General features: G+C 34.1%; 3 protein-coding genes across 5 annotated transcripts in view; all 3 read left to right on the forward strand.

Moving 5' to 3' along the window:
- LOC114272442 (putative disease resistance RPP13-like protein 1) overlaps window positions 1-19,758 on the forward strand; it is a 295,308-nt gene that overhangs the window by 201,335 nt on the left and 74,215 nt on the right. The gene's annotated exons all lie outside the window — the stretch shown is intronic.
- LOC114308916 (putative disease resistance protein RGA4) lies at window positions 9,696-18,563 on the forward strand. Of its 3 annotated transcripts, XR_014362509.1 has the most exons (4): window positions 15,102-15,308; window positions 15,400-15,461; window positions 17,249-17,329; window positions 18,138-18,563. XR_014362509.1 is itself a non-coding variant. In XM_082916904.1 (2 exons), the coding sequence occupies exons 1-2, from the start codon at window positions 9,771-9,773 to the stop codon at window positions 18,156-18,158; spliced, it is 336 nt and encodes a 111-aa protein (XP_082773030.1). In that variant the 5' UTR covers window positions 9,696-9,770; the 3' UTR covers window positions 18,159-18,563. The 3 variants fall into 3 exon arrangements, 1 of the variants encoding a protein (XP_082773030.1); XR_014362508.1 differs by lacking the exon at window positions 17,249-17,329 and having other exon boundaries at window positions 15,108-15,308; XM_082916904.1 differs by lacking the exons at window positions 15,102-15,308; window positions 15,400-15,461; window positions 17,249-17,329 and adding an exon at window positions 9,696-10,085.
- On the forward strand, window positions 11,489-14,053 carry LOC145820618 (putative disease resistance protein At3g14460). Its single transcript, XM_082916898.1, has one exon. It carries the CDS (start codon window positions 11,544-11,546, stop codon window positions 14,040-14,042), a length of 2,499 nt encoding a protein of 832 aa, XP_082773024.1. The 5' UTR covers window positions 11,489-11,543; the 3' UTR covers window positions 14,043-14,053.

The following is a 19,758-nucleotide window of genomic DNA, read 5'->3' on the forward strand; positions in this document are numbered from 1 at the left end:
GGTTTAAACAAGTTTTACCTGTAGTGGTTGATCACGTATAATCTGCATTTTTGGGTGGGAGAAGCATTATGGACGGGGTACTTATTGCTAATGAGGTAGTAGATTGGTGGAAAAAATAGAAGAAGAAGGGCCTAATCCTTAAGTTAGATTTTGAAAAGGCGTATGACTCTGTAAATTGGAATTTTCTTCTCCAAATGCTTGAGAAGTTTGGGTTTGGATCTAGGTGTATTGGGTGGATAAAGGACTGTCTTGTTTCAACAAGAGTATCAGTGCTAGTGAATGGCTCTCCAACTGCTGAGTTTCGCCCTAAAAGAGGGCTTAGGCAAGGAGATCTGCTCTCGCCTTTTTTATTTAACGTGGTAGCTGAAGGTTTAAACATCCTGTTGATAAGAGCTAAGGAGATGGGACTGTTAAAAGGTGTAGAAGTGGTTCCTGGGAAGATAAATGTTTCTTATCTACAGTTTGCGGATGATACTATTCTACTATCTAAAGCGGAGTGGTCTGAAGTGAGGACCATTAAAAGAATATTGAGATGTTTTGAAGTAATATCTGGGTTAAGGATAAACTTCCATAAGAGTGTAGTGTGTGGTGTGGGTGTGGATGAGGAGAGGGTGCTGTGATAACCCTATTCCGTATTATGCTAATTGGTCCTTATTATGTATATGATTATGTGTTTGATATGATTTTGAGTGCCATTTATATTAATATATGTGGTTTTGAATTTCTATCTGTTCACCGTAGGAATATCTGTTTGATTATCTGCTTTGGAATTTAAATTGAAGGCCCTATCGGCCACCGAAACCAAAATTGATTACGCCATTGTGATTAGCGTAATTTTTAGAGCCTATGGTGAAATTTAATTGGAAATTGATTCGGATCAAATTAAATTGATTAAATTGATGAATTAGTGCCCAATTACTTTATTATTATTATATTGGAATTAGTGGGGTTTGTTGTATTAAGGCACTACACCCTCAATTCTCCCTTTATAGCTTCATTTGGCTGATTTGAACTCAAAGAAGAGAGAGGGCCGGCTATAGAGAGAGAGAGGGAGATAATTGTGTAATCTTGGCTCAAAGTTTGGGGAATTTGAAGATTAAACTCAAGAAATTGCTATAGTTTGGGAGATTGAGCTTCTAGGTAAGGAAATTAATGAGTTTAATCTTGTAAATTGTGAATTCAAGTGTGATTGATGGTCAAGAACATGAGTTAGATTGATTATGATGAAATTGAGTTGGTTTTGTTGAATTTGAAGTCTTAGAACACATGCATGTAAGAAATTGCCATAAATTTCCATGTTTGAGCATAAAGTATGTAATCCATGCTGAGTTTTGATTAATGACCATGTATTTGATCATCTCTTCACCAATTAAGTTGAGGATATTGTGTATATTTCACATACAAGTGCAAATCATGGGAGTTTGAGTCTTGCATGTTTGAATATAGTGAGTTGGTGATGAGTTTGAGTTAATTTGAGACATGCATGTGATTAAATTGCGAAATTGAGCTTCATTGTGTTATAATTTGGTGTTTATACCATGTTAGAATATGTATATGTGAAGTTTGAGCCAAAATCATGCATTTGGAAACTTTGAACATCAAATTGAAGCTTAAGAACATGTTCTGGATTTTCCAGAATTTTGATGTCCGCTCGAGCGGGGAAACCGCCGCTCGAGCGTGAAATTCGTGTTCCCAGTATTTTCTGCAGACATGGTGTCCGCTCGAGCGGGGGAAGTTTACGCTCGAGCGGGGAGCCATGTAGAGAGGCCTTTCGCTCGAGCACCAGAGTTTGCGATCGAGTGTAAATTTGACATATCCAGTACTTTTGCAGGCCTCAAGGGTCCGCTCGAGCAGGGAAGTCCACGCTAGAGCGGGGACCCTATTTTCTGAAATTTTGAAAAGAATTATGTGTTTCATTTTCTGTTCTCTTTCACTTCCAAATACTCTTAGGCATGCATTGAGCATTGTAATTGAGTTAAAGAGATAAGAATGAAGCCTAAAGAGGAAAATATGAATTTAGAACAGATCGAATTGTTTGTGACCCTTTTGTGTTCATGGAATGTGTAGGGTTGAGCTCCAGGGCAAACTAACTAACCGATCACTGTGAGTAATATCTTAATAAGGATATCTGAAATGTGTTATTGTCCAATTGCTTACTTCTATGTAAGTCTTATAAGTTCGATAATTCGATTGGTGGACAATGTTTGCTATGGATAAATGAATGGGCCAGAGGCCGTTTTGATACGAATGAATGGGCCAGAGGCCGTTTTGACATAAATGAATGGGCCAGAAGCCAGTTTGACATGAATGAATAAGCCAAAGGCCAGTCTGATATGAAAGTTTGAATGGGCCAAAAGCCAGTTTGACATGAATGAATGAGCCAGAGGCCAGCTTGACATGAATGAATGGGCCAGAGGCCAGTCTGACATGAAAGTCTGAATGGGCCAAAGGCCGGTTTGACAAATGAAAGACGAATGGGCCAAAGACCAGTATGTTTGAAACCATAGTCACTTGACTTAAATTGTGTATATATATGTAAAATAGAAATATGAATCAGGCCCAAGGTCGTTTGAAGTATGTTGTTCTATATATCGTTTGTATAATTGCTTTATTTGATATTATTCATTGGGCTATTGCTTACGCTCATTCATGTGTTTTGTAGATGAGCCAAGAGAGGTCCAGACCCAGCCTTAGTAAAGTCCGTGTGGAACAACCAAGGTTTTGAAGAGTTAGCCCTTGCGTCTCACGCACGAGACTCGTCTTCGCCTTTTGTTATGTATTTAAGTTTTGTCATGTTGGCGAAGACTTTGAATCTGTTGTATATAGTTTTCATGGGTTGACTTAGACTTAAATGATCTTGTCTGTACAGAACCTTATGCTACTATTTTCTGAAGTGAGTTATTAATGTGTATGCGTATGGTTTGTTATGACGTGCCATGTAAGCACAGCTCTATGGACAAAGATTTAAATTTTGCTTCCGTTTGGCCCCTTTTACTCTGACGAGTTATGCTCGGTTTGGTTTGAGGCCGTAGGTAATCTCATGATTACTGGCCGGTTATGTCCTTACCCCTTGGGGGCGGGTTCGGGTCATGACAGGTGCAGCAGTTTGCCTCTGTGCTTAATTGTCTGAGGCAAAATCTACCACTCAAATATCTTGGGTTACCACTTGGAGCAAATCCTAGCAGGAAGAAAACTTCGAAACCAATCATTGATAAGTTTAGAAAGAAATTATCAGGCTGGAAAAGAAGATTACTGTCTTTTACGGGTAGAGTGGTTCTCATAAATTCTGTTTTGGCTGCCTTACCAGTGTATTATATGGCGATTTTCAAAATGCCCAAATGTGTTCCGAGGAGCTTGATAGGTTGCAACCAGCTTTTCTATGGGGGGGATTCAGCGACCCAAAGGAAAATTCATTTGGTAAATTGGAAGGACGTCACAATGGACAAGAATAAAGGGATTGGGGATCAGAGATTTAAGACTTGTAAACTACTGTATGCTACTCAAATGGTGGTGGAGGTTTGCGATCGAAGAGGGTGTATTATGGAAATCAGTGGTGTGTAGTAAATATGGTTATTCGGGAGGGAAGTGGTGGCCCTCAGTAATAAATTTAAGCCTTGTTTCAAAAATCTAGAGGGACATTGTTGATATAGCCCAATCTAGTCCAAGCCTGTTTAGTTTCTTTGTGGAGAATATGGAAATCACAATTGGAGATGGGAGGAGGATCAGGTTCTGGGATGACAATTGGTTTTCGGAATCTAGTCTTAGGACTCAATTCCCTAGACTCTATCAACTAAGCACAGAGAAAAGAAGCTCATTGAGTGAAATTTTGGCAAAAAGAGATTTGTCAAATAATTGGCTCTTCAGTTTCAGAAGAACTCTTTATGCTTGGGAAGAAAATGAGGTTCTAAGGCTTAATGCTGTGTTAGGTAATGGGCCAAGATTACAGTTGGAGATAGGGGATTCTGTGAGATGGAAGGCTGGGAATATAGGTGTATATAAGGTGAGTGTTGTATATAAATGGTGTGATTTGGTGAATGGCCAAACTTCCAGTTCAACTGGCCTCATTTGGTAAAATTTGTCTCCTCCTAAGGCCAAGTTTATCACCTGGCTAGCTTGGAAAGGCAGATTAAAGACAGTTGAGTTTTTGTATAGAATTGGTGTGTTAAGGGGGAATGCAAAGTTGTTCTATGTGTTCTGTAAAGAGGAAGTAGATACTCTAAACCACATTTTATTGTTTTGTCCGTTTGTGTGGCGAGTCTGGTCATGTTTGATTTAATGGTGGGGGCTACAGTGGGTATCTCCTAGGTCAGTTGAGGGTCTGCTCCAATGGTGGTTGAGCTAGAAGTTTAATAAGAAGGAAAAACAAATCTGGAGAGCTATCCCTTCAGCTGTGATCTGGTCAATCTGGAGATGGAGGAATGAATGCATTTTTTCTGGTTTACAGCCATGTCTGGGGGATTTATGCGATCTCATTAAAACAAGGTTAGCCTTTTAGTTGAAATCCTATGATCCTAGATGCTTCTATTCTATCAATGATATTGTCTCCAATATTCAACAAGTGAGAAGAAGCTGTTAAAAGTTTGATAGGCGGCAGAGAGGTCATGAATCTGATTAGAATGGAGGTAGAGCAGATCAGGAGTTCTGTCTTGTTGAAAGTTTGGTGCTGCTACTGGGTTTCTTTGTTTTTTGGCTGTTGGGTCTGTCGCTGTAAAGCTCTGTTCCAGATGTGGAGTTTGAATGATCTGGAGCAAGTTCCCTGCCTATCCTTCTGTTGCATGCTGTCTGCTGGAGTATGCTTTTCCCTCTGCTGATGTATGCTGTTTGCTAGAAATGGTGGTTGATTGCTCTGTTGCTGCTGTGATGGATTTCAAGTTGTTGTGAGACTTGGGTGCTGGTGGTGAAGTTGCTAGCTCAGTTAGTGGACAGTTGCTGGGTGGTGATTATAGGTGATGCCACTGCTGCTGCTAGCTGGGTGGTGATTATAGGTGATGCTATTGAATTGGTGTGCAGTTCTCTGGAGTGTGGTCTGCATTGAAGTCTGTGGGCTTATAAGGAGCTGCCCTGTTGAATTGTGTGTGTCACGCCCCAAGCTCCGTGACAACGCTGCACACTCATATAAGTGAGCATGTAAGGCTAAGAATCCAATCACATAACCCACAATGTAAAATACTCAAATTAAATCCTTAATTGTCATAATGCCAAAATCCATAAAAATAAATAGTTCTTAAATGAAAATGTCCACCAAGTCCACTAATTTAATCCACTAACAAAACAATAATCCAAGTACTTAAATCATAGTCCTACTCTCGGTACTCCCACATGTAAAAAAATCCTGCGCAACTCTACTCTTCAGAATCTGAAAAAAATAAGGGTAAGCTAGATAGCCCAGTAAATAACCAACCATCATTGCTAGCTGGATCAAGTATACAAAAATAAATAAATAAATCGATAACCAATAAATATAATTTTTTCTACAGTTCAATAAATGAACAATTATTTGTAAGATGGTTTCATAGCTAAAAATAAACAATGTACAATACATTTTAAATGAAAAGCCAACAAGATAATTCAAAGTAATTTGTTGTTCAAATCGATGGTTCGATATTCAGATAGTTCAATGATTTGATTCATAAAACCTAAGTCTTAATGACTACGGTCACTTAGCCCGTGACAAGGCCCAGAATCATACATAGGCCGGTGGTAAAACCCCAAAAGAAACTAGTTTCTGTGCCAATAAATAACCCCCATTGGTTAGGGTCCAAATCATAGTCAGACTAGAGTGATATTCAAATATTCAAACAATACACAACTTTAAAATAAAATATTCGATATTTTCAGAATAAACATTTGGTACAATTTTCAGAATAGTTTCACAAAATATTCAAATAACTTTCATAATAATATTCGATATTGTTTTATACTTGACCCATATTTTATTTTAAGAGAACATGAAGGTTATAAATAAATATTTATAATTTTAATCGATTCAACAGGAATAAAAATGAACCAACAGTGATAGAAGGTTACTTACCTTCAAACAGCTAAAATAATATTTTCCAAGCTAATCTCAAATTACCAAGATCCACCTCAATGTCACAAACCTAATAAAATATTACACTGCATAAACAATTATTATGTGCACACATCCATCTCTTCTTGTAACAGCAATAGAATAAATTAACCCAATAGTCTATTAGGAAATCCCACAATTTAGCATCAAAACAAAGCCATCACGGCTTCAGAAATTCTCAACCCATATTATTCTATTGTTGTTTATATACATGTAAAAATTTATAATTGCTTGTAGTCAATCGTGTATCCCACAAACACACCACCATTAAACTTAACCCATCACATATCAATCTCAAAATATGAACCACCCAACGGGATGTAAAATACACTCTAAAATCGAGCAAAATCGAGACCCTCAACATAGACTACATCAATATATTTATTTAATCATATATGCCCATAAAATCATCTATTGATATATTAACAACAAAATCATAGATAAGAATACAATAAAATAAATCTTACCTAAGTGATGAATAAAGCAAAACCACCACTCTTATGAATCCTCCCTCATCCTTTTGGTTTTGGTCTCTCTTTTTTTTCTTTTTTTTCTTTTTCTTTTTTTTTTTGTTTTTTGTTTTCTTCTACTTTTCAAACCGTTGAGCAGCAGCAGCCTCCAAATACCCAGCAGCACTTTCACAAGGCTCCCTTTTCTTTCCTTTTTTCTTTCTTTTTTTAAAAGGGTTGAAAACCTAATTCTTAAGATTACTAAATTACCCATACAATTTATTTTAATTATTAATCTATCTAAAATAATTCTATAAATAACTTGGGTTTTACAGTGTGGTCTGAATTGTGTAGGAATGTATTGTGTGGAATGAAATGTGAGTTTGATTTGGGGGTTGAGTTTTTGGCGGTTTTTTATTTTCTTTTTGGGCATGGTCTCTCACCATCCCTTTGTGGTTGAGCTCGCAGATGATTGAGCTTTCTTCTCGGTGCCAACCTAGTTGAGATTGAGTTTGTTAGCTATGATGCGTTTCTGCTCTTCCACCTCTTTATTGATATTCATCTCATATGTATTTATATGTGTTCGTCATCAATAAAGTTCTTTTTTTGCTAATAAAAAAAAAAAAGTAGTGACAAAACAATTACCAATAAACCAAAAAACAAAAAAGTAATAAAAAAAAGCATTAAACAAGTCTCTTTTCCAGAAATCGTAACAATGATATCTATTTTATATGTGGTCCATAACACCCCCCCCCCTTTTTTTTTCTTTTTCTTTTTTTTGGCTGTTTCTCAATCATTTCTCTACATTTCACTAGCAAATTCTCAAGTTTGGGGAAAAAAAAATCTATATTTCCAAATAATTAACTTTAATAAAAAGAGGGTAGATATAATAATAATTAATATTTTTGTTAAGTTAATGTAAAACAAAAAAAAAAATATGTCTAATTATATTTTTGGTTTCAATTATGTTGATAAAGAATATTCACTTAATACTAATATTATTCACTTTTTTGTGTTGATATAAATTAAAATTTAAATTTTTACAATGATTATTTTCAACAAAAAGTTACTTGTATTTTTATCTCCTAAAGTTTAAATTATGGATCTGTTCCTTATTAAATATCCTGTAAATAATTGGACTTTTTTAACATTTTTGTTTGGTAAAAAAAAGGAAAATTGAAACTTGATATGAAAATTTTGTTTAATAAACTGTTTTTGATAATTACTTTTGGGAACAAGAACAATCCTTTTTTTTATAGTGAAATTAAAAGATCCTTTCAATAAAAAATGTGTAAACATTCACACTTTCGTATTTTGAAAATACAAAATCATTTGATAAAAAATTGTGAATTTTGACAACTTTTTTCCACAAAGATTAATATGAAACTCATCTACAAAAATTCCATAGAGAAAGAGGGAGGGGAGAAACATTTCATTCACAAAAAATGAGTAATTGGTATGATATGCTTGTGTGTGTGGTATGAGAAAAGCCTCATGCAGACCAAACAAAAACCATTACTCATTACAATAAAAAAATAAACATGCACAAATTTTAATCATTAGTTTTTATAATTTGATTTTGATGTTATTTTGATCTCTGTAATTTTAATTAATTCAATTTCAATCTTAATTTTTTTTTATTATTTCAATTTAAACTAATTGACTGCAATCATTAACTTTTTTTTATTTTTAAATAATGAAAAGTGTGTACATAAGTAGTAAGTAGCATGTGTTATCCTTTTAAGAACAAAATTATGAATTTTCTTAAGTGAGCCAATCTCAATCATTTCATTAACGATTTTACTTCAAAAACACTAATTGACATTATTAATTGAATCAAATTAATTGAAAAATTAAAATTAAAGTGAATATAAAAATGTGAGAATCAAAATGATATATGAGACAAAATACAAAAACTCCCAATTTAATTTACCCAATAAACATTACCACTTTTCCTAGCCTGATTCCAGGGAAGATCCAAGGCTACAGGTTGGCAAGCTCAACTTGCAACCTAAGACAAGAAAATAAAACAAACAACAAAATCAAATCAAGGCCCAAAAGAAACACAACCACAAAAAAAAAAAAAGCTATGGTGAAGAAGAATATTTTTTTATGATTTTCGGGCAAATCTTCAGAAAAATAATAAGAAATAAAAAATTTAGTTCTCAATCTATATTGAAGAGTGTTGTTTAGACTCATAGAATTCGCTACAAGTTTCATTATGATAATCTAAACTATTCAAATTTTTTTTTTAAAATTTTCAATTATTTAGTATTTTTAGAGTACTACTCCACATTATTTATGTTAGAATACTTGTCCAATTATATCTTACAAAAGAAAAAAATTTAATTAAATTGTAAATTAAATCATTGGTCTCTATAATTTGAGTAAAGTGTCATTTTAGTCATTATAATTTTAATTTGAACATTTTGGTCCTTACATTTTAAATTTTGTTACAAGATCGTCCATCCGTCAAATGTTGTTAACAATTAGAATAGAAAAAATTAAGTGCAAAATTAGCAAGATCAAAATAAAATTCCAAATAAATTATAAAGACAAATGATATGATGAATATATTATACCAATGATCTTTATAATTGATTTTAAATTTTACTTGTGATTTCTCTTTTATTTTACTTATAGTATTTTTTCGTTTCAAATTTAACAATGAATAATGAAAAAATCACACTTCAACAACATAAAAAAATGTATGAACCAAAACCCAAAACTAATGCGTTTGGTTTCAGTTTTTTGAATTCAATTTTTTGAAAATTAAATTTTTTATTTTTTGTGTGTTTTTTATTTTTAGTGAATATTTTTAAAATTTTAAGCATTTTTTAAACTTGTTTAGATACACCTTACTTAGATGTATCTAAAAAGTAAAATATTCATAAAAAATATTTTAAAAAATTAATAAATACACAAAAATATAAAAAAATACTAAATTTATAATTTTTTATATTTTTGGTGTTTAGTGAATTTTTTAAAGATTTTTTTAAAAAAAATTATATTTTTTAAGTATATTTATGTTAGGTGTGTTTAAAAATTAAAAAAATTACTTAAAATATTAAAATAATTTAATAAAAATACAAAAAATAAGAAAATAATTTTTTTTGAAAAGTATTTTTTAAAAAATAATTGGGATCTCTTATTTTTTTTAATTTACATAAGAGACTGCTAAAGCTTTTTTCACTCAAGAAAACTCAACAACCTCCCTCTTTGCTTTTGCTTCTGTTCTGTAATCGGAAACAATGCCTATAGCAGAGATCTTTCTCTCTGCCTTCGTCAAATTGCTGTTTGAGAAGATGTCCTCTTTTGCCTCCTCCAAATTACCCACCTTTGAAGGTATTGCTGTCCAGCTCACCAATTGGACCAGTATGCTGTCTCAAATTCAAGCTCTTCTGATTGACGCGGAGGACAAGCAACTGACTGAAGTAGCCGTGAACATGTGGCTCGACGATCTCCAAGATCTGGCATATGATTTGGACGATTTAGTGGATGAGTTCGCCACCGAAGCTTTGCGACAGAATCTCAAGGCTAAGCCGCCCCAAGCTAGTTCCAGCAAGGTATGGAATCCCATCCCTAATTTCAAGCCAAGAGATGTTATGTTTAATTTCAAAATGAGGCCCAAGATTGAGGAGATCAATACCAGATTACGCACTAGTGTTGATCGATCTTCGCAACTTAATTTGGTTAAGATTGTTGAAACCACCACATCTACTAAGACTTGGCAAAGACCAGAGTCTACATCTTTATTTGATGAACCTCGCGTTTACGGCCGAGAACACGATCAGAGTAAGATAATTGAGTTGCTCGTAAAGGGAGATGAATCAAGTCATAACAACGTTGGTGTAATTCCCATTGTGGGTATGGGTGGGATTGGCAAGACCACCCTTGCTCAGATGGTATACAAGGATGAAACCGTGAAGGAGTATTTCAATCTGAAAGCATGGGTCTGTGTGTCAAATGAGTTTGACATTATGAAAATAACAAAAACTATTTATGATTCAGTGACTTCCCAAACATGTAGTTTTAATAACTTGGATCAAGCTCAAGTTCAACTACAGAAGGCATTGGCAGGAAGGAAGTTCTTAATTATTTTAGACGATGTATGGAACGAAGATTACAATGCTTGGAATGTTTTGAAGAAACCTTTCAATGATGGAGCCCAAGGGAGTAAAGTCGTTGTGACAACACGTAACAGAGACATTGCAACAATGATGGCAACTGTTGAACTTCATGACGTTAAGATCCTATCAGATGAGGATTGTTGGTCATTGTTTGCACAACATGCCTTTGCGAATACAAGTATTGATGCAAATCCAAATTTGGTATCAATTGGTAAGAAAATTGTGGAGAAATGTAAAGGTTTGCCTCTCGCTGCTAGGACACTTGGTGGCCTTTTACGCAACAAAGTACGAGATGAGGAATGGGTAAATGTATTGCGTAGTAAAACATGGGATTTATCACACAAAAAAAGTGACATCCTTCCTGCTTTGAGATTGAGCTACCATGACCTTCCTTCGCATTTAAAGCTGTGCTTTGCATACTGCTCACTAATACCAAACGATTGTGAATTTGAGGAAGAGGAGCTAGTCTTGTTGTGGATGGCAGAGGGCTTCCTTCAACAACAAAGAGAGAAGCAAATGGAAGATGTAGGAGCTGAGTACTTCCATGAATTGTTGTCAAGGTCTTTTTTCCAACCATCTAGTACCGGTAAAAGCTGTAAATTTGTGATGCATGACCTCATCAATGATTTGGCTCAAGTAGTTGTAAGAGATACTTGTTTTAGAATGGAGGATAGATTGAACGATCAGGAGCAGTACAAGAATCTAAAGAAAGCTCGACATTCATCTTACATGCAGGAGTACCGTGAGGGTATGAAAAAATTTGAGATCTTTGACAAAGCCATGCATTTATGGACTTTCTTACCATTTTGCTCAAAATATAGATAGGGTAATAATTTGGCAAGCAATGTTCCCCTTAATCTATTCCCGAAGCTAAGACGCTTGAGGGTGCTCAATATGAGTGGATATTCCATCGCAGAAGTTCCAAATTCAATTGGAGATTTAAAACATCTGCGGTATCTTAACCTTTCCAACACCTCTATTAAAGAATTACCTGAATCATTAAGGTCTCTCTACAATCTACAAACATTGATGTTAAGAGAATGTCGAAATCTAAAAAAGTTGCCAACAGACTTGGGAAACCTAATTGACCTACGTCATCTCGATACTACAGATGCACATTCCTTAGAAGAAATGCCATTGGGAATAGGTAAGTTGGTTAGTCTTCAAACACTGTCCAATTTCGTTGTTAGTAAAAACAATGGGCTTCGGATAAAAGAGTTGGGGAACTTAATTTATCTACGGGGGAAGCTTTGCCTATCTGGATTACAGAATGTGGTGAATCCTCTAGATGCAAGAGAGGCGAATTTAAATGATAAGCTGGGCTTAAATGTGTTATTGATGGAATGGAGTGTGAACTCAGATGATTCACGAGATGGAAGAGTAGAAACAGAAGTGCTTGACATGCTACGACCTCACAAGAATTTAAAAAAGCTCCATATCAAAGGCTACCTTGGTTCAAGATTTCCGACTTGGATAGGAGATCCTCTGTTCTCCAATATGGTTGGCCTACATTTAGATAATTGTGGAAATTGTGCATTCTTGCCACCACTTGGACAACTACCCTTCCTCAAAAAGCTTTACATTAAAGGAATGAGTGTACTAAAGCATGTCGGTTGTGAGTTCTACGGGCAAGGTGATGTTCAACCTTTTCCGTTACTGGAGACTCTAAGCTTTGAGAATATGCCAGAATGGGAGGATTGGTATACTTTTGGAGATCACAAGGAAGTTCAACCATTCACTCGTGTCAAGTATCTCTCCATAATAAAATGTCCCAAACTTCTTAAAATGTTGCCTACTGATCTACCTTATTTGAATAATCTAAAGATTAGGGGCTGCCCCACACTCTGTGGAATGATGCCCAAGGACCTTCCTTGTTTGAATAATCTAGAGATTGCAGAGTGCCCGCAATTCCTAGTTGAAGGTTCCAGCATTAGCCTCCCGTCACTCACCTCGATAGCTATGAATGACGTTCCTCTAACAAGCCTTGAAGCGGTCCTTGAGATGAGGAGTATGGTTGATGATGAAGTGATATCGGCAAATGCAAAGTCTAAGCATCCGAGTTCAATAACTTCCTTGAGCATTGGGATGATTAAGAAACTCGAGCTCTTGCCAAAATGGGTTACTCATGGGCTGATGGAACTCGAAGTATTGAACATTACACACTGTGAAGAACTCAAGACACTGTGGAAGAATGAGGTGAGAGTGCAACACAGTCTCCCTGCATTCCGATGTTTGGAAATTGAAGGCTGCCCCCAGCTTGTTTCATTGTTTGAGGGAGATGAGGATGAAGAAAATGAAGGGCAACATCAGCAACAACAAGAAGAGGGACTGTCTTGCATGGTGAGGCTTGAGCATCTAACAATAGATAATTGTGAAAAGCTGCAGAAACTACCACGATTGCTACATACCTTCACTTTTCTTCGAGAGTTGTATGTCTTTGATTGTCCAAGTCTCGGCTCTTTCCCGGAGACAGGTTTTCCCGGCACGCTGAAAAGGCTCGAGATACGTGGTTGTGAGGCTCTGCAATCCTTATTCGGGTGGATAACGCAGATTAATGACAATAATCTTGAATGGTTAAGGGTTCAAAATTGTCCATCCCTCACATGCTTGATGTCGTGCAGAGGTGGGGGGCTACCACCCACACTCAAAAGGCTTGAGATTTGGGGGTGTAAAAAGTTGGAGGCACTGCTAGTAGAGGAGGGGACGGAAATTAACTGTCCATCTCTTGAGTCTGTTTGGATCAGTGGTTGTGATAGGCTCAAATACTTGCCAGATGCCCTTCCTAATAATAATAATCTCAGGAATCTCAGTGAATTGATCTTGTATGAGTGTAAGAATTTGGAGTACATTCCGGATGGATGGTTCCACTCCGCAACAAATCTGAGACAATTGAAAATCGGTGGATGCAAAAAACTGAAGGCCCTACCACACGGATCGCAGAGCATCAACTACCTCACTTCTCTTCAAGAGCTGGTTATGAATATTTCACAATGGAACAACAACTTCAAGAAGATTGGTTTGCACAGTTTATCCTCTCTTAAAAGACTGTTGATTTCAGGGGCAGAAGAAGAAGAACATCCGGTGGGTTCCAGCTTTCCGATAGATGGGATGTTGCTGCCCACCTCTCTGACAATTCTTCGCATCTGGGCATTCCGAAATCTGGAGAAGCTCTCTTCTAAGTTGTTTCAAAACCTCGCCTCTCTTGAACGACTTGAAATCTTTGGTTGCCCTATGCTCAAATCATTACCGGTGCAAAGGCTGCCTCCCTCACTCAAGGTATTGCGGATCATCAGGGGAAGTCGGAAACTAAAAGGGAAGTGTGAAAAGGGGAAAGGCAAATATTGGCCCCAATTAGCTCACATTCCTGAAGTTTACGTCAATGATGAGCGATAAGCTCTGTGGCGATTCCCACCGCAATACAAGCAGCCAAATTGCCAGGTATCAAAACAGAAACTAATTTGATAAATATAAACATAAAAAATTATTTTCAGATTTTAAAAACAAAATATTTTTTCAAAAATAGAAAATCATATGAAAAACCATAACTGTTTTTCATTTTTGTTTTTATTTTTTATTTTTTTTTACTTTTACAAATTTAAAAAAAATTAATCAAACAATCAAATTGATAGCAAAGATTTCATTGCTAATTTTTAAAGTCTTTTTGATCATCGATTTTCAAATTTTTTTTTGAATGAGGGATCACTGAAGTATGCAGTATATCATATTTTCAAGTTAATCAAATTTTTTTGGATGAGGAAGTTATTTGCAAATTCATATAAAAATTTAAAATAAAATGAATTTGTATTTTGAATTAATAAAAAATATTTTTAAAAATAATGAAAAAAATATGTTAAATTTAAATTCGGAGGACCATTATGGAATGAGTAAATAATTTTTAAAATTTTGTTTGGTTTTGGAGTTTTCAAAAATAGTTTTAAATTTTAAATTTGTATTTTTTTAATATATTGGCTAATTTGTTTTATTTTTTATTTTTTATTTTTTAAATGCATCTAATCTACATATATTTTTTAAAAAATTAAAAAATCTTTAAAAATTAAATAAATACAAAATACATACGAAAATGTATTAAATTTGTATATTTGTTAATTTTTAGTGATTTTTTTAATGATTTTTTTCATAAATTTTATACGTTTTAGGTGTATTTAGATTGAGAATGAGGGTAATGTTTAAAAAAAGGAAAGAGAATGAAATGCTATGAAATTATGTAAGTAGTTTGCAAATGCTTAGAAAAATAAAACAAATTTTTTTTGTTGTCATAAGGGCTAACTTAAAAAGTTACAAACAAATATATGCATATGAGGCGTCCAAATTTCATTTTGGCGAGCTGTTCTAAAAATATGGAAACTGAAAGTAATTTTAGTTGTATTCCTGGAGTTGTTACATTTTTTGCATGAAAAGAATTCAAAGTATTAAGTGTATCAATTTATAAGGGATTATTTGATACAAAAATGTACTTTCAGGTATCTGAATACAAAGAAAGGCTTCTTCCGATAGACTTCCTCGTTTGCTTATATTTCCCGAGGGAACCACAACAAATGGAAGACTTCTCATTTCTTTCCAACTTGGTGCATTTGTCCCCGGATATCCTCTCCATTCAGTGATTGTTCGCTACCCCCATGTACACTTTGACCACTCTTGGTAAGAATTTTCTTTAGTTGAAACCGTTTTAGTGTTGTCTTTTGTAATATCTTTACTTAACTTGCATCATATGGCTTTTCATTTTGTTTAGGGGAAATATAGCTTTGGGAAAGCTTATGTTTAGAATGTTCAGAGTTTCACAATTTTATGGAGGTATGTTGAGTGATTTTTTTATTTATCTATAGTTGCATATACTGTAAATGTAGTGAGCTTAGCTTCCCCCACTATTTTTGTTTGTAAAATTTTTGGGTAGTATAGTGTATGAGGTGGCAATTCATATATATAGGTTGTTATAGTGATGCCCCAATTTGCTATTTTTCTTTTGATAACTAACTCATTCTCGCAGATCATCACTACTGATTATTCATCAGCTTAAATGTACATGCATTTACATGATGTGTCCCTAACTATATTATAATTTGAATTTTGGTTACTGAATAACTTGTATGTTATAAAAAGTTGAATGAAGTCATTCATTAAATTATACAGGTAAAGTATCTTCCTGTTGTTTTACCCCTTGAAAATTAGTAGGAAAATGCTACCCGTTTTGCTCAGAAGGTGAGTCGACATTATTTGATTAATCTTTGCTACCTTGTTGGCTTTAGTTGATATTTTAATATTAAGTACATTCTTATTTATCAACAACAACAAAAAAAAAGAGTATATTCTTATACATCAAAGTTTTTAATGGGCACATTACATAAAATTTGTCAATTTTTTGTATATTTGTTAACATGTTCTGTATTTCATATGCTTAATCTCCTAAGCAATTCAGAACCAGTGGATGTTTAACACACCATGAATATTGTAATTGAATTTGTATAATGTCATGTCTACTGCATTTGTATGTGGAAGCCTGCTTTTTTTGTGCACAAATAATCAGCCAATTGATGATTCCTGGTCTTTGGATTTCAAGTAATATTATATACATATAAAGATCAAAATTTCGTTACGGTGTGTTGTTTCAAATAGTACAGAAACAAAAACATCTCGGAAAATATTTTATGAAATGAAGATAAAATAAAAAAAATTGAAAATATAAATTGAAATATATCTAAATTTATAAAAGCCTAATAATCGATTAATTAAACAAATTGAGATTCATATAGTCATTCACGTAAAAGAATTAAAAAAACTAATGTTACTATGAACTAAAAATTATTAAGTATTGTCAAATAACTCAATTTTATTAAGAAAGGAGTTTCCAATAAGGTCTAAAATTTTACTTAAGCAGTAGTAATAAATGTTTATGAAAATTTCTAAATTTTTATAGATACAATTTATTCTTTCGGTATATCACTCTATGTTTTGATGTGTTTCAATGAAAACACTTGAATTTTATTATTCCACTAGTGTTTCACTTCGGTCTCTTGGGCAATGGAAACATTTCGGCCATTTCAATGGAAACAAATGAAAATTTTGTTCCTCATATATATTAAAGATAAATCCATGTCAAAAAGTTTTTCATTCATGTATTGTCTATGTTTTTCATGTTATTTGGTTCCAAACAAATGGCATATGGTACCTATTAAAATTGGGTGTAACTGCACATGCAACAGCCCTCGTGTCTTCTATGTGCACTATGTTAAACTTATTACAATTGGAGGAATAGTTTCCTATTGTCCATCTTTAGTTTGGGAAATTTTTCCCTTTTGTATTCTTTTAGTAGCTGTTGGTGTATTGCCTTGACTCTTAGGGGCAGAGCTATGTATAACAAAGTTGGGTCAAGTGAAGTGACCCCACTGGAAATTTGAAAATCTGAAATTATTATTCAGACTTTTTGAAAATTTTATTTTAAATGAGGTCAATCTTGTACACTAAAAAGTATGAACTATTTTCATAAAGCATAGAAATTAATATATACTCATGTTACCCTTTTTTTCCTTCTAATATTTTTGTTATCCTTTTTCATTTTCTTCTTTCTTTGAATTCTTTTGTAGGTGTTCACATGTTATTTACCTTATACATCACTATTTTCCTAATATCCAAGGAGATGATTACGACATTATGTGACAGTTTAGGTGAGGATTTATGCTTATATTTAAAAAATGGGTTAAAAAAAGAGAACTTATGGCATTAAAAAGGAATTGTCAACAAACAATCCTTATGTTCAAAGAATATATCTGAATTAAATTTGTTCAAAATTTTAATAAAGGAAAATATTATGCATTTATGATTTATGGAATCAGTTGTTTAACTTTATTACCATTTATGGAATTTCAGTATTAGTGATGCAAGTAGTCATTTATTAGATTTTTGTAAAAATTAACTATTGTGGTTTTTGCTTTCATTATCGTATTTGTATTTGGTAACTATAAATTACTTGATCCAGCTTTGTGTATTGAACAAGTTTATTAGTGTAATTTATGCATAATTGAAGGCTGATATTAGTGGTGAATTGTTTAATGGACGTTTCTAGCTCTGCAGTGATTGATTCTTAGAACTTCTTCTTTGTAATATGGAGAAGAATCCTATTTTTGTGAACTTGATGATTATCTAACAGCACACTCCATTTTGGATTTGTCTTGATTTGCCACTTGAGCTGCCTTGAGTATATATTATTCTCTCTAAGTTATTTGTGGATATTGAGTTTTTAATCTATCAATTCATTCCTGATGGATATATGCAGACTAGCCATGCTATAGCTACCTTTCTTAATGTTACACATGAAGAAGTTATTGAAACTGAATGATTTTCATTAGATTGAAAACTCAGAGATACAGTACCTTATATACACTCCACATGTTTACAAAATATCTAACTAAAATATCTACCTAACTCACTCTGTTACATCAAGTTGAACTAACACTCGACTTGTTTGGTTTGCAGGACAACATATCTGTGGTCTAGTCTTGGATTGAATCCTGGAATATTTCTTAGTCTTGATTGGTTACACTAACTGTACAAACATCTCATTCCTATGGGGACATCATGCTGCTTGCAAAAGCTTCCGAGTCCAAGCATATCACTTTTCGTGCTCCATGTGCTTTGGCTTTTATAGTTTATCTTGCTTTTAGGTCGACAAAAATGATCTTGTACTTCATTCAAACATTCTATGAAGTGTTAGATTTCAGCTTCTAAACTTAATTTGATGGCCTTTTTTGTGATGGACCAAGAATATTTAATGTAGCTGCAATGATGGAATTTACATTGTCTCCTTGGGATCTCATAATGTATTAGGTGTAGGCCTTGAAGCACACCATTTAACGCTTATAATTCCTTTCCTCCAAAATAAATAAGTTGAATTACTGTTTTTGTTCATGACTATTGATTAATCTATATATTACTGAATTGAGGAAGGATCACAGATTAATTTGAAAAAATAGAGGTGAAAAACGCAGCAGAAAAGTCTTGGAAAAATTGATGTGCCAGTAAAAGGTCTTGTATTGCTTTAGTTCTAGCAAGGAGATTTTTCCTTATCAACTAAACAGATCTTTAAAATGTAAATACGGTATTACTTCTATCTATGTTAACTGGTTTCTTGTCTATGGTTTTAGTAAACAATGAATTGTTAATTAATGGAACATGAAAAAATAAAATACCTTGGAAATGAAATTTAAGGTCGCAATTTTGTGGGAAGAAGAGTATACATTAGGTTGATGTTTGGTGCATTATGTTTGAGTCATAGCACTTGACATGTACACCTTTAATCTTTAGTGAAGGTGTAGATAAGCCAAATCAAGCAATATATCTGGCAGTCCAAATTCTTAAGCATACTTCTAGCTGCTTAACCTTGGCTGGTGACGAGCAGACTATTTTCAAACTTGGCAAGAGCTAAGCCAATCTTGCTCAAGCTCAGCTCAAAGTTTTCAGACAAAAGACTGAATTCCTAATCTTGGATAAGCTTTACGATGTCGGAAAGTCAAAAGAATAGGGGCCTTTGGGTAAAATGGGGAAAAGTAGGGATTTTTTTTATCACGGTGCATTAGAATGGATTCTCACTTTGTTCCTTCATCAGCTTTAACAAAACTCAAGGAGTAAAATTAGCATAATGACCTGCCTGATATTTGGAATTGGACAAAAATTCCCACAACCTGTCATGTCATACTCCAACTCTCTTTCACACACATTACTAAAAATATTTTAGTGTACTCTGGTTTGCCTAGTTTGATTTCTTTCAAATTGGGTTGATTCATAGAACTTGACCTTTGTTCGTTCAGCTCAACAATCTAAATTTTGCGAGCACCAAGCAAATTGTACTCAAGGCTACAGCTGCTTGGTTCTTTTAACAGTTGTAACCTTGAGGTATGGTGAATCTTACCTAGACATGAGCTTTTTGTGTGGTTAATTTCTAACAGCTTTCATTTCTCCGTCATATGTTTCCACTTTGATGGAAGAGCATTTTTTTTTTGGCCATATGTCTTGCTCCTTCCAGGCAGTATAAACGTTGTTTGGCAACGATGTGTTTGTTCAGAGTGTTTATTGCCTAGCCTACTGTCCAGGAACTTTC

The sequence above is a fragment of the Camellia sinensis genome, chromosome 2 (genome assembly GCF_055761805.1).
Source record: "Camellia sinensis isolate YWXY chromosome 2, ASM5576180v1, whole genome shotgun sequence".
NCBI lineage: Eukaryota > Viridiplantae > Streptophyta > Magnoliopsida > Ericales > Theaceae > Camellia > Camellia sinensis.

Excerpts from the sequence above, each read along its gene's own strand:
- LOC114308916 (XM_082916904.1), top strand. The coding sequence starts at position 9,771 with ATGCCTATAGCAGAGATCTTTCTCTCTGCCTTCGTCAAATTGCTGTTT. Across the intron at positions 10,086-18,137 it reads CCCAAGCTAGTTCCAGCAAG|GACAACATATCTGTGGTCTA; the intron begins GTATGGAATCCC and ends TTTGGTTTGCAG.
- LOC145820618 (XM_082916898.1), top strand. The coding sequence starts at position 11,544 with ATGAGTGGATATTCCATCGCAGAAGTTCCAAATTCAATTGGAGATTTA.